The 14,234-nt window shown below is 51.4% G+C and overlaps 1 protein-coding gene across 3 annotated transcripts in view; it reads left to right on the top strand.

Annotated features, from left to right (window-relative positions):
- LOC135182285 (contactin-4) overlaps window positions 1-14,234 on the top strand; it is a 434,616-nt gene that overhangs the window by 375,288 nt on the left and 45,094 nt on the right. For all 3 annotated transcript variants that reach the window (XM_064156172.1, XM_064156171.1, XM_064156173.1), the window contains one exon: window positions 7,413-7,540. In XM_064156172.1, the coding sequence (XP_064012242.1) occupies window positions 7,413-7,540 (128 nt within the window). The remainder of the gene's footprint in view (window positions 1-7,412; window positions 7,541-14,234) is intronic.

Genomic DNA, 14,234 nt, shown 5'->3' with positions numbered 1-14,234 from the left:
TCACTCTCTCTGACAACAACTTCCTAACAGCATCCAGCCTCAGCCTCCCCTGCCACAGCTTCAGGCTGTGTCCCCTTCTTCTGGTGCTGGGTGCCTGGCAGCAGAGCCCAACCCCACCTGGCTACAGCCTCCCTGCAGGCAGCTGCAGGCAGCAATGAGCTCTGCCCTGAGCCTCCTCTTCTGCAGGCTGCACCCCCCCAGCTCCCTCAGCCTCTCCTCACAGGGCTGTGCTCCAGGCCCCTCCCCAGCCTTGCTGCCCTTCTCCAAACACCTTCCAGCACCTCAGCATCTCTCTGCAATGGAGGAGCCCAGAACTGGACACAACACTCCAGGGGTGGCCTGAGCAGTGCTGAGCACAGGGGCAGAAGGAATTCCCTTGTAAAGAGATCTCTGTTTGCTAGATGGAGAAGCACTGAGATGACAGAAACCCCAGCCTCAGGTAGCTGTGCCACACACAACCTCAGGGCTTCCAACACTTCATCTTCATGCTGTCCTTAGCTCCATTTAAAATCTATCTCTAGCAGAGCTAGTGAGGAATGTTCTACAGATCTCAGTGCAACAGGATTTTACCTGGCTTCATTTTGAGTAAATATAGTTCTTACCTGAAAATTAATTACAGGGAGTTTGCTGTTAAGAGACCTGCCAGTTGTCATGGATAAGGAGGGTCTTATCTAATGTCTGCTTTCACCCAGAGGAAGACATGAGCTAAATTAAATAGGCTTTGACAGAGGCTCTAAATTATCTCAGGCTTTTCTGTGAACCATGAAAAGACAAAGAGTTATAGCAAACAAGTGCTGAGGCATCTGGGGCTGTTACCTCATTCCAAGCAGAATCCTGGACAAGATGTGTAGAAGTCTGCCTGTGCAGTGTTAGGGTGACAAAGCTGGAAAATCAGAGAGTCACAGAGGGGTAGAGGTTGGAAAGGACCTCTGGAAATAGAATCAGAGAATCATAGAATGGTTTAGGTTGGAAGGGAACTCAAAGCTCAGCCAGTTCCAACCTCCTGCCATAGGCAGGGACACCTCACACTAGAACAGGTTGCTCAAGGCCTCATCCAGCCTGGCTTTGGACACCTCCAGGGAGGTTATGGAGCACAGAAGCACCCAATGTGATCTTTGATCACATTGGGTGCTTCTGTGCTCCACAACCTCCCTGGGCAACCTGTGCCAGTGTCTCACCACCCTCAACCTGTGCCAGTGTCTCCCCACCCTCAACCTGTGCCAGTGTCTCACCACTCTCCCTGTAAACAACTTCTTCCTCACATCCAGTTTCAATCTCCCCTCTGCCACTTCAAACCCATTCCTTCTCCTCCTTTCATTCCCAGACCTTGCCAATAGTCCCTCCGCAGCCCTCCTGGAGCCTCCTTCAGATACTGTAAGGCTACTCCAAGCTCTCCTCCAAGCCTTCTCTTCTCCAGGCTGCAGAGCCCCAGCTCAGCCTGTGCTCATAGCAGAGCTGCTGCAGCCCTCTCAGCATCTTAGTGGCCTCCTCTGGACTGGCTGCAACAATCCAATATCCTTCTTGTGTTGGAGGCTCCAGAACCGCACGCAGTAATCCCCCACTGAGCTTGCAGCCTGCTCTGTCTGCTGCTTTGTTTTTCCCCTTCTTTCTTGCTTTCCAAGCCCTCCCCAAAGCCCAGCAAAGCTCCAGAGGATGGCCAATAGGCTATTCATCACGTGGGTCAAGATGCAGTGTTTTCCACAGGTACATTTAGCCTCAATCCTCCCTCAGAAGATGGATTATCTCTTGGAGGAGCTCTGGCAGGGCAGTCTCTCTTCACTAGGCACATCAGGCACCACCACAAAGGCTGTACACGAAGGGATCAATGGTAGTTTTATCTCCAGTTGCACTCAGTCTGTGTTTCCTCCAGCTGACACTCATTTAAATGCTTCCTCTAAGACATCTTTTCTCTCCTGTAATGGGGAAAAAAAGGATTGGGACATCCTCAGCATTGTTTCCTTATGGGGAAAGAAAAGAAAAAGGAAAGGAAGGGAAGGAAGAAAACAAAAAGAATTAAATATTCACTTGGCTAAGCATGAAATATTTTGAGGTGGATGTGTTTAATCAGCAGTGAAAGCAAGAGGAGTTGTCAATTAAAACGCTGAAGTTACCAAGTGAGCAACAAACCTACCTTAGTGCCTTACAGCAGTGCTCAGAAAAGCATTGGGAGGGGGAAGGAAAGAACAAAAGGAAGTTAATTAGTCACTTCCTAATTGCAGGCATTTGGCTCCAAAGAAAGGTGTTCAGCCTGGACAGGAGGAGGCTCAGGCTCTGGGCTGGATGTTGTTAGGAAGTTGTTGGCAGAGAGAGTGATTGGCATTGGAATGGGCTGCCCAGGGAGGTGGTGGAGTGGCTGTGCCTGGAGGTGTTGAAGCAAAGCCTGGATGAGACACTTAGTGCCATGGTTTAGTTGACTGACTAGGGCTGGGTGCTAGGTTGGGCTGCCTGAGCCTGCCCAGAGAGGTTGTGGAGTCTCCTTATGTGGAGGCCTGGAACACAAACTCTATGAGGAGAGGCTGAGGGAGCTGGGGGTGTGCAGCCTGCAGCAGAGGAGGCTCAGGGCAGAGCTCATTGCTGTCTGCAGCTGCCTGCAGGGAGGCTGTAGCCAGGTGGGGTTGGGCTCTGCTGCCAGGCAGCCAGCACCAGAACAAGGGGACACAGCCTGAAGCTGTGCCAGGGGAGGCTGAGGCTGGATGTTGTTAGGAAGTTGTTGTCAGAGAGAGTGATTGGCATTGGAATGGGCTGCCCAGGGAGGTGGTGGAGTGGCCATGGCTGGAGGTGTTGAAGCCAAGCCTGGCTGGGGCACTTAGTGCCATGGTCTAGATGACTGGATGGGGCTGGGTGCTAGGTTGGGCTGGAGGAGCTTGGGGCTCTCTCTTCCAACCTGGTTGACTCTGTGATTCTAGGTATGTGTTGGTAGATGCAAGTGATGCACTCAGCCAGCCAAAGGTCACATTTCCTCAGAGCAGGGCTGGAGGCAATTACTGCTGCTCAGGTTTATGCTGTGCTCTGGGAGCTCTGCAGTTTGCTGTAGTCATTTATAGTCTAAGTAAGGCTTTGATCTCATTTGCAAAAAGTTGGTGATAAAGCCCTGTCTGATCTCCATGGGACATATTCTATCTCCAAACCCATATGTTAGTGCCTGGGAAAGATTTATCTGCTCCTGGGAATCCTGCCCAGCAGTGGGGAGTGCTGTGGTGAGCTCCATGAATCAGATGTGTTTGACTGGGTGTGGGGCTGGAGGTAGCACAGCCTGCTGATGGGCAGTTGAATAGGTCTGGCAGATGGATCATGAGCTGGAAAAGAAGCACTAATAGAGCAGACTGGTCACTGCTGGTTTTCCTCATGCTGATCCAGGTCTGCCTCACCTCTCCCATCCATCTCAGCTGCTGTGGAGATGCTGGGCAAGCTGCTATTGCTGTACTGATCCAGACAGAGGGTCGTGCTGATCGTGGCATTCCAGACTGGTTTGGGTTGGAAGGAATCTTTAAAGCTCATCCAGTCCAACACCTCTGCACTCAGCAGAGACATCTGCAAGCAGAACAGGTTGCTCAGAGCTCCCAGCAGCCTTACCTGCAGTGGTTGCAGGGGTGGGGCAGGTCCCACCTCTCTAAGCAACATGTGTGAAAGAAGTCTTCCTTCTCTCTGGTCCAAATCTCCCTCTCCGGGTTCAAGCAATCAGCACTTGTCTTATCACCACAGGCCCTGCTCAAAAGTCCCTTCCCAGCTTCCTGATCATCCCCTTTAAGTCCTGAAAGGCCACAAGGTGGTCTCCCTGGAGCCCTTTCTTCCCCAGGCTGTACAACTCCAGCTCCCTCAGCCTGGCCTCACATCACCGTTGTGGCTTCTTCTGGACCTGCTCCAACAGGTTAATGTCCTTCTTGTGCTGAGGGCTCCAGAGGGCCACGATGCTAAGGTGAGCCCCTTCTGGGTTGCTTGGGTGTCTGATGAACAGCAGAGCCCTCTGCAGCTGTAGCACACAATTAGGTATTTGCCATCCATTAAGATGTTTCTTTCTCCTTCCAAGGTCCACATCAACCAAACAGTCAAATGCTTTGAGGCCCTCCCAAGGGCACACATGGTCCTTGGCAAGGAGCTGCAGTGGGGAACTGTGAGCCCATGGGCTTTGGCAAGGGCTTCTGCAGGGGAATGCAAAGTGTTCAGCTTTACATCTGCTGCTGCAGTGGCAAAACAAGTGGGCAAGGGAGGAGTGCCTTCAGCATTCTGGAAACTCCTTTGTCCCCAGGAGAGTTCTGATCAGAGCACTGACAAGGTCAGCTCTGCCTGGGGTAGAACCCAAAGCGTTGGCTTAGGAAGCAAACAATCCTTTTATCTCCTGATTTCCAAGGTGTCTCTGCTCTCTGTGGGCCTGAAACCTCCAGCTGACAACATAAACCAACAGATCCTCTCTGCTGTAAACATTGAGTGTAAAACAGGTGACCTGTCTTTACATAAGGATGCTAAACTCTCTGATACCACTTTCTTTTCCAGATGGACATGGTTATCCTCTTTGGGTTTTCTCTGATGTTGGCAGGAGCCAGGAGCTAGGTTCTCACTAGAGATGTAGCATCAACCTGTCAGGTTCTCAGCCTGGTCAAGTTCTCAGCAGAGATGTTTCATGAACCTGTCAAGTTCTCAGCCTGGTCAAGTTCTCAGCAGAGATGTTGCATTAACCTGTCCAGGTTCTCAGCAGAGATGCTTCATGAAGCTGTCAAGTTCTCAGCCTGGTCAAGTTCTCAGCAGAGATGTTGCATTAACCTGTCCAGGTTCTCAGCAGAAATGCTTCATGAAGCTGTCAAGTTCTCAGCCTGGTCAAGTTCTCAGCAGAGATGTTTCATGAACCTGTCAAGTTCTCAGCCTGGTCAAGTTCTCAGCAGAGATGTTGCATTAACCTGTCCAGGTTCTCAGCAGAAATGCTTCATGAAGCTGTCAAGTTCTCAGCCTGGTCAAGTTCTCAGCAGAGATGTTGCATTAACCTGTCCAGGTTCTCAGCAGAGATGTTTCATGAAACTGTCAAGTTCTCAGCCTGGTCAAGCTCTCAGTAGAGCTCTTGCACTAACCTGGTCAAGACAAGCTGTAGATTTGCTGGCACTGTTGTGGTTGGCAGTGTCAGGGAACCCAGAACATTGCCCAGCAAGTCAGTAGCTCATTGTTAGAGTTGGTGGTGGTCTAAGGAGGTGCACACTCAGCACCCAGCACTTGGTTCTGAACTAGTGCAGAGGGAGGGAGTGCAGGGCAGTGCTGGAGCTGGGTGGTCCTTCTTGGGCTGGAGCATAGTGCTGAGCTTGTTGTGTGGTTTGTATTGATTTGAGTTTTAATGCATGCCAAGGGCACCTTCAGCTTCCAGAAAGGCACTGTTGTTTCCCAAGACCTGAAATTGATAACAGCACTAAATAATTCCTTGGGAGCTCCTGCTGCTGTTGCTGCTGCTGCCCAGGCTCCTCTACTGGAGGCCAGTGTGGCAAGTGCTGTGCTCCAGTGCACATTTAATGCAATGGGTGCATTGATTTGTGCCAACACAGTAGTGAAGATAAGAGACAAGCAGCTTTATAGCACTCTCTTCCAATTACTGAGCTGGAGCAACTGCTGCAGAAGTAAATATATGGCACTGGACTCCTGCAAAAATAAATTACAGTGGTGAATGTTACTGACTGCAACCATTTGGAGACCTGTAAGCCAGTTGAGAAGCTTCTATTAATATCTCTGCTCCTGATGTGTGAAATATAACCTCTGTCCCTAGTCCTTGCCAGTTGCTCTGCTGCAAGAGTAAGTCAGGGAGAGGGTAACCAGGATGGATGTGTCCCTCTGAGGATGACAGAGCCCTGGAGCAGGCTGCTCAGAGAGGTTGTGGAGTCTCTGTCTGGAGAGATTCCAAACCCATCTGGACACTGTGATCCTGGGCAACCTGCTGTGGATTTATCAGAGGGGTTGGACTGGATGATCTTCAGAGGTCTCTTCCCACCACGCTGTGGTTCTGTGACTCAGATTTGGTGGCTGCTGTTGGAGCATCTTGCATTGTCCTCTTCTCCCTTGCTCAGTACCACACTCAAACTGCCATGTCTGAGGGTCTTTGCAAACTGGAACCCAGGAGGTTCCATATGAGCAGGAGGAGAAACTTTGCTGTAGGGGTGGTGAAGCCTTGGAGCAGGCTGCCCAGAGAAGCTGTGGAGTTTGTTTCTCTGAAGAGATTCCAAACCCCTCATCTGGACACGTTCCTGTGTGATCTGCCCTTGGTGAGCCTGCTTCAGCAGTGGGTTGGACTGGATGATCTCCAGAGCTCCCTTCCAGTCTCTACCATTCTTGATTCTAGACCCCCCATCTGGACACATTCCTGTGCCCTTGGTGATGCTGCTTCAGCAGTGGGTTGGACTGGATGATCTCCAGAGCTCCCTCCCAGTCCCTACCATTCTTGATTCTGTGTTTTTGAAGCAGGTCTGTGCTTATGGACCTAGCAGCCTGTGTAGACCCATCAGGAGAACATGGCCTGACAAAAAGCACCCACACTAGCTCCTTAGGTGTCTCCTGAGTCTCATTGGAGACCAGCTGGCCAGAGCTTGGGCATCTCCATGGCTGGCATGAGCAGATACTCTTTGTTTTATGTTTCAGATCTCCCCTCTGCCAGTTCAAACCCATTCCTCCTCGTCCTGTCATTGCAAGACCTTGTCAATAGTCCCTCCCCAGCCCTCCTCTAGCCCCTTTCAGATACTGGAAGTCTACTCCAATGTCTCCTCAAAGCCTACTCTTCTCCAGGCTGAAGAGCTCCAACTCTTCAAGACCTTCAAGATGCAAAAGTCACCATTAAACCCTCAACACCACATCTCTGTGGCTCTGCGAAGGGAAGGGAAACGAAGCAGGATTGTTTGGCTTTCACTTGCAAGTGCAAGTGGAGATAAGCCTCAGGAGTTGGGATGTCCTGCAGGCAGAGGGGTGGAGAGAGCAGAGGGGAAGCACAGCAGCCTTGCTGAAAAGCCATCAGCCCTCTGGGAGGCAAAAAAAGGGCAGGAGCAGAACAGCTGCTTGGCCACATCTGTCGAGGAGGAGCTTTGCCGCTGCGGAGCGGTGAGCGTGGAGGTGTTTGTTCAGATGTGGCCTGTGTAGCACACGTTGTCAGGGTTGTCATGGTGAGCACTGACTATCAAAGCACAGGCACCTGTAAAACACACACAGGCTGCTGGTGTGGAAATTCAGGTTGCCCTCGAGTAAAGACAGGAGGGAAACTCATGTCAGTGATGCATGCAGTATTTATGAGCTGCATCCTGAGAGGCTTCCGTCAGCTCAGCTCCCTCTGCTGCGAGGCAACGGACTGCCTGGTGTCCAGGCCATCAATGCAGGCTCCAAAGGCTTTTACCTTGACTTAGGGAAAACCCAAACCCCACCAAAACTGCTTGTGTTGTCTGCTGTTTTTACCCTAGAGTCAGTGTTCTGGAGGACGGGAGCCTGCGGATTGTCAACGTCACCAAATCGGACGCGGGAAGCTACACCTGCGTGGCCACCAACCACTTTGGGACAGCAAGCAGCACGGGCAGCTTGGTGGTGAAAGGTGAGTGAAATAGGCACTGCAGGTGAGAGATGCTTCACCTCAGAGTCTAAGAGCAGCCCCAGGCATTCTCCAGGCTGGGGGTGTGCAGCCTGCAGAAGAGGAGGCTCAGGGCAGAGCTCATTGCTGAAGGGAGGCTGCAGCCAGGTGGGGTTGGGCTCTTCCCCCAGGCAATCAGGGACAGAACAAGAGGACACAGCCTCAAGCTGTGCCAGAGCAGGGTTAGGCTGGATGTTAGGAAGAAGTTCTTCCAGGGAGAGTGCTTGGCATTGAAATCCTCTGTCTGGGGAGGTGGTGGAGTCCCCATCCCTGGAGGTGTTTAAAAGGAGGTTGGATGAGGCGCTTGGGTTAGTTACTGAGAAGGGTTAGGTGATAGGTTGGACTCCATGATCTCAAAGGTCTTTTCCAATCTGGTTAATTCAGTGATCCTGCACCTTTCCCCCCAGCCATGCTGGTGCAAATCCCATCCAAGCCCTAACATTCTGTGCTTCTGTCACTTCTTTGTCAAAGACTTTTTGCCAAAGCTCTAACTTCTATCAAAAACATTGAATGTAATAATTTGATCAACAATGAGAGACACTGACAAATGTCTTCATTTCCAGCCTGCTTATGAGTAGCCCAACGTGTGATGAATTGTTGCAGGCAGTGAATATATAGATTATTACACTCAGAGTCACTCTCCATTTCCTTCATATCTGGGGGGAAGACCTGCACTGGCTAACAAATCAGGAAAGATTGATCATAAAGCAATAAATCAATCAGAAAGCTCTCATGCTGTCAGTTTGCATTCTCCCAAGTATTGGCATTGATGGATGGTCTTTGGTCAGAGGCTCTCCTCATCAATTCTCTTTAGGGGATGCAGGGAATACTTTTAAATGCAAGTTTTAATCTAGGGGTGGGATATAGCCAAGGAACATCTCAGCAAATCATGTCAGTCATCATCAAGGGCTGACAAAGCTGCTCAGCTGCTGGTGGCAGTGGGACAGCAACAGGTTCTTCTCAGCCCATGTGAAGTAGGATGTTTCTGAGCTTGCACCTCTTAACACTTGATCTTTCTGCTTCCCTAATGCCAAGAGGTCAGTGGTGCAGCTCCAGAGGGGCAGGGCAGTGTTGTCCCTATGTACCTTCTTGCCAAGGCTCAGTGCTGGCTGATAGACAGTGGGAAAGAATCTTGGAATCAAGCAGGTTGGAAGAGACCTCCAAGCTCATCCAGTCCAACCTAGCACCCAGCCCTAGCCAGTCAGCTAGACCATGGCACTAAGTGCCTCAGATGCTCTCTGTGAAGCCTTTTACCTCCACAGAGGTTCTCCACAAGCTCCCTGGGAAAGCTGCTTCAGGGCTCCAGCACCCTCACAGCTAAGGAGTTTTTTCCTCATGTTTCATCCTGGTTTTCTGGAGATTGCAGGGGTTGAATCTGGGCCAGCAGTTCAGGGCTGCACAGGTGGTTAGTGGAGTGAAACATCTCTCTGCTGAGGAAAGGCTGAGAGAATTGGGGCTTTTTAGTCTGGAAAAGAGCAGCCTGGGGGGGGATCTCATCAATGCTGATCAACACTGTGAGGGTAGGTGGCAGGAGTATGGTACCAGGGTATTTTCAGTGGTGTCCAGTGACAGGACAAGGGGCAATGGCCAAAAAGTGCAACATAAAATGTTCCATCTAAACCCTGATCTTTGGCTTCAGATGGTTCACTTTGTCTCTGCAGGGAGGTTCTAAGGGATTAGCAAGTGCTTGCTTTCTCCCTCAGTGCTCTGTTTTACCTCCAATCCATTAGCATGAATGGGAGCCACGTGTGTGCATGAAGCAGAGAGTCGGCTCTGAAGCCCGAGATGGGGATTTGAAGAGCAAAAGGAGGAATGCAATTTCCATGTCTGGCCCATAAAAACAGAAGTGTAGGGGGGCAGAAAGCCTTCTGAACTCCAATGAGCTGTGTCAGATAGAGTGTTTTGTACTGAAATGCTTGAGTTTCCCTGCCCTAGGTAAAACAGAATCACAGCATGTCAGGGGCTGGAAGGCACCTCCAAAGCTCACCCAGTCCAGAGCAGGATCTCCCAGAGCAGATCACACAGGAACACACCCAGGCAGGCTTTGAGTATCTTCAGAGAAGGAGACTCCACAGCCCCCCTGGGCAGCCTGTGCCAGGGCTCTGCCACCCTCACAGGGAAAAAATTCCTCCTCAAGTTTCCATGGAAATTCCTCTGCCTCAGCTTCCACCATTGCCCCTTGTGCTGTCCCTGGGCACCACCCTACAGAGCCTGGCTGCAGCCTCCTGGCACTCACCTGCACACATTGAGAACCACTGCTGAGGTCACCTCTCAGCCTCCTCCTCTCCCAGCAGCACAGCCCCAGCTGCCTCAGGCTCTGCTCCTAACAGAGCTGTTCCATTCCCTTCAGCAGCTTTGGGGCTCTGTGCTGGACTCTCTCCAGCAGTTCTGTGTCCCTCTTGAACTGGGGGCCCAGAACTGGACACAGTACTGCAGATGTGGCCCCAGCAGAGCAGAGGGGCAGGAGAACCTCTCTCGACCTTCTAGCCACATCCCTTCTGATACTCCCCGGAATGGAATTGCCCTTCCTGGCCCCCAGAGCAAATTGCTGGCTCATGGTCACCCTCCCATCACCTAGGAGCCCCACACAGGCAAGTTTGGATGGAACAGGACTCAGTACCTGGGTTTAACTCCCTCTGGTGGAGTCTCAAAGGACTAATTCATCAGCTGATGAGCTTTCTGACCTTAGGACATGCTTGCACCCTGTTATTCTTTTCCAACTCATCTTATGCCATTGAGTGAAAGACTTGTGAAGGTCAAACCCCATTTATCCCAACCTTCCCTTGTTCTCCCATTAACACTGCCAGGTCTCTTCTTGTGTTCTGTTTTGTCCTCTTTAATTTTCTTTCTTTCTCAGGGAGAGATTCCAACAGTGTCAAAGGCAGCATAGGCAAGGGTGGGAGGAGGAGAATATCTGTTGCACCAGAACCAAGGAGCTTAAAATAAATCTCTGGCAAACAACCAGAGCAGGATGAATAAATATTCATAATATGCATGAGTAGACAGCTCAGAAGAGATGAGATTGTGACAGGTGCCCATAGGGCTGTGTATTAACATGTTGTTGTCAGAGCCCATGAGCCTCCCTGAGTTTGTGACCCACTGAGGTGGTGCTTTGGGTTTGTTCTGCTGGTTTGGCCTAATTGAGAAGCTCTCTGGCCTCCCAGCCCTGCCATCTTGCCAGCTTGCATGTAGGGTTTGACCTTTGCATTAAAAAGGAGGACTGAATCTGTAAGGATGGAGCAGAATCCCTCAGACAGTGTTCAGAGCTATGTAAAAGGCAGGCAGTGTTTGCAGCCACTACATAAATATTCATTTGCCAGCTTTTCTTTTCTTCCCCCCCCACCCCCCATTTTTTTCCCCTACTTGAGACTAAATGTTCAATTCTTCTAGCACAGAAACACTGCAGACTTGCTCAGTACCCAGGGATTAAGTGACAAACAGCATAAACAAGCAGAGGCTGTACAGGATCAGTTTATTTGTGTTTAATGCAGGGATCTAAATTGACTAAGAGAGCTCTGGAATCACAAACTCCTTTCAAGACACTGCAGTAAAAGCTCTGAGTGCTGGAAGTTCAAGGAGGGGCTCCCAGCGCTAATGTCACAGCTCTAAGCCTCAGATGGAGTTAGGAGAGAAGGCTCTGTGGTGACCTTGTTGTGGCCTTTTGGCATCTTAAGGGGGCTACAAGAAAGCTGGGGAGGGACTTTTGAGGCTGTCAGGCAGTGATAGGACTGGGGGGAATGGAGCAAAGCTGGAAATGGGGAGAGTCAGACTGGAGGTTAGGAAGAAGTTGTTCAGCAGGAGGGTGGTGAGAGCCTGGAAGGGGCTGCCCAAGGAGATGGTGGAAGCCTCATCCCTGGAGGTGTTTAAGGCCAGGCTGGCTGAGGCTGTGGGCAGCCTGCTCTTAGTGTGAGGTGTCCCTGGGCATGGCAGGGGGGTTGGAACTGGCTGATCCTTGTGGTCCCTTCCAACCCTGACTGATTCTGTGAAGTTTCCCAAGCAACCTGGATGTGCTGTTCAGTCTGGAGAAGAGAGAGTTGAGAAAAGAAAAGCCTGGATGAGGCACTTAGTGCCATGGTCTGGCTGACTGGCCAGGGCTGGGGGATAGGTTGGGCTGGATGAGCTTGGAGCTCTCTTCCAACCTGATTCATTCTATGATTCTGTGATTGAGAGAGGACCTAATAGTGGCCTGCAGTACTTGAAGTAGGCTACAAGGCGGCTTCAGAGGGGCTGTTTGTAAAGGCCTTTGTGGACAGGATGAGGGCAATGGCTTCAAACTAGAACAAAGCAAATCTTTATTGGATGTTAGGAACAAAGTCTTTGCAGTGAGGGTGGTGGAACACTGGAGCAGGTTGCCCAGGGAGTGAACTGAAGCCCCATCCCTGAAGATATTCAAGGTGAGACTCATCAGGGCCCTGGGCAACCTCCTCTAGTGGAGGATGTCCCTGCTGACTGCAGGGGGTTGAACTGAAGGAGGCTCAGGGCAGAGCTCATTGCTGTCTGCAGCTCCCTGCAGGGACAGTGTAGCCAGGTGGGGTTGGGCTCTGCTGCCAGGCAATCAGCACCAGAACAAGGGGACACAGTCTCAAGTTGTGCCAGGGGAGCTCTAGGCTGGATGTTGTTAGGAAGTTCCTGGCAGAGAGAGTGATTGGCACTGGAATGGGCTGCCCAGGGAGGTGGTGGAGTGGCTGTGGCTGGAAGTGTTGAAGCCAAGCCTGGCTGGGGCACTCAGTGCCATGGTCTGGTTGATTGGGCAGGGCTGGGTGCTAGGTTGGGCTGGCTGAGCTTGGAGCTCTCTTCCAACCTGGTTGATTCTGTGATTCTATGAGTGAGCTTTTGAGGTCCCTTCCAGCCCAGCCCATTCTGTGACTGTCTTAAAGCCTGCCAGCAGCAGCCTCTCATACCATTTGTTACCCATTGGCCTCTGGTTGCAGAGCAGGATGCTGCAGTCCTTTTCAGTCCCTTATTTAAGGGACAGAAGCAGCACATGAACGCTTGGCCAAGGCTGTGCTTCTCTGTTCTCCTCAGGAATTCCAGTCACAGTGTTGGATCTTTGTCAAGGACGAGTTCCAATGACTTTATTTGCCTGTTTCATTGCCATGCACCTTTAACATTTTCCTCTTGCCATTAGCTCATCTCATTGTGGCTGTCGGGGGAGGGCTGGAGGCAGCACAAGCAGGAGAACTTCTTCTCGTAGCTGGAATCTGTTACCATTTTTAGCAGAAAGAGCACACAAAGATAATGTCAGTAGGTTATTTTTCCCTCATGCTTGGATGGGTTGATAGCCTTGATTTTGTCCAGCAGAGTGATCCAAATTGTATTTCCCCCCCCCTTACAATTGCACATTCCCCATCCCCAGCCAGTTCCTTTGTGTGGGTGCCAGAGCAGAGCTTTGCATCTCAAATGGAAGCTGTTGATTAAATGCTGTGAATTCTGCTCCCTTGTCGAGTAGCTCTGCAGTGACATCCAATGTGACTGCTTCTTGAACCTGCACTTTGTACCCTTCTTATTCTGGGGCCTTAGAAGCAGAGAATCAAACAGGCTGGAAGAGAGCTCCAAGCTCAGCCAGCCCAACCTAGCACCCAGTCCTGGCCAAGCAACCAGCCCATGGCACATATCACACACAGTATCATCAGGGTTGGAAGAGACCTCACAGATCATCAAGTCCAACCCTTTAGCACAGAGCTCAAGGCCAGACCATGGCACCAAGTGCCACGTCCAGTCCTGCCTTGAACAGCTCCAGGGACGGCGACTCCACCACCTCCCCGGGCAGCCCATTCCAGTGTCCAATGACTCTCTCAGGGAAGAACTTTCTCCTCACCTCCAGCCTAAATCTCCCCTGGCACAGCCTGAGGCTGTGTCCTCTTGTTCTGGTGCTGGCCACCTGAGAGAAGAGAGCAACCTCCTCCTGGCCACAACCTCCCCTCAGGTAGTTGCAGACAGCAATGAGGTCTGCCCTGAGCCTCCTCTTCTCCAGGCTAACCAATCCCAGCTCCCTCAGCCTCTCCTCGTAGGGCTGTGCTCAAGGCCTCTCCCCAGCCTCGTTGCCCTTCTCTGGACACGCTCAAGCATCTCAATGTCCCTCCTAAACTGGGGGGCCCAGAACTGAACACAGCAGAGTCGTTGTCCCTGGGGCAGTTCAAGGCAAGGTTGGACATGGCACTTGGTGCCATGGTCTAGCCTTGGGCACTGTGGTAAAGGGTTGGACTTGATGATCTGTGAGGTCTCTTCCAACCTTGGTGATACTGTGATACTGTGAGTACAGGGGCAGAATGACCTCCCTGCTCCTGCTGGCCACACCATTCCTGATGCAGGCCAGGATGTCACTGGCTCTCTTGGCCACCTGGGCACACTGCTGGCTCATGTTCAGGCAGGTATCAGTCAGCACCCCCAGATCCCTCTCTGCCTGGCTGCTCTCCACATGGAAGTCTAGGCTGTATGTTGTTAGGAAGTTGTTGGCAGAGAGAGTGATTGGCATTGGAATGGGCTGCCCAGGGAGGTGGTGGAGTGGCCGTGCCTGGAGGTGTTGCAGCCAAGCCTGGCTGGGGCACTTAGTGCCATGGTCTGGTTGATTAGATATGGCTGGGTGCTAGGTTGGGCTGGGTGAGTGTCAGGGAAGGTAGTTTGGGAGGTTGTGGGGAAATACACGAAGGCTCACTTG

This window comes from Pogoniulus pusillus, chromosome 16 (assembly GCF_015220805.1).
Source record: "Pogoniulus pusillus isolate bPogPus1 chromosome 16, bPogPus1.pri, whole genome shotgun sequence".
NCBI classification, from domain to species: domain Eukaryota; kingdom Metazoa; phylum Chordata; class Aves; order Piciformes; family Lybiidae; genus Pogoniulus; species Pogoniulus pusillus.
This window is presented reverse-complemented; position numbering and strand designations above follow the sequence as displayed.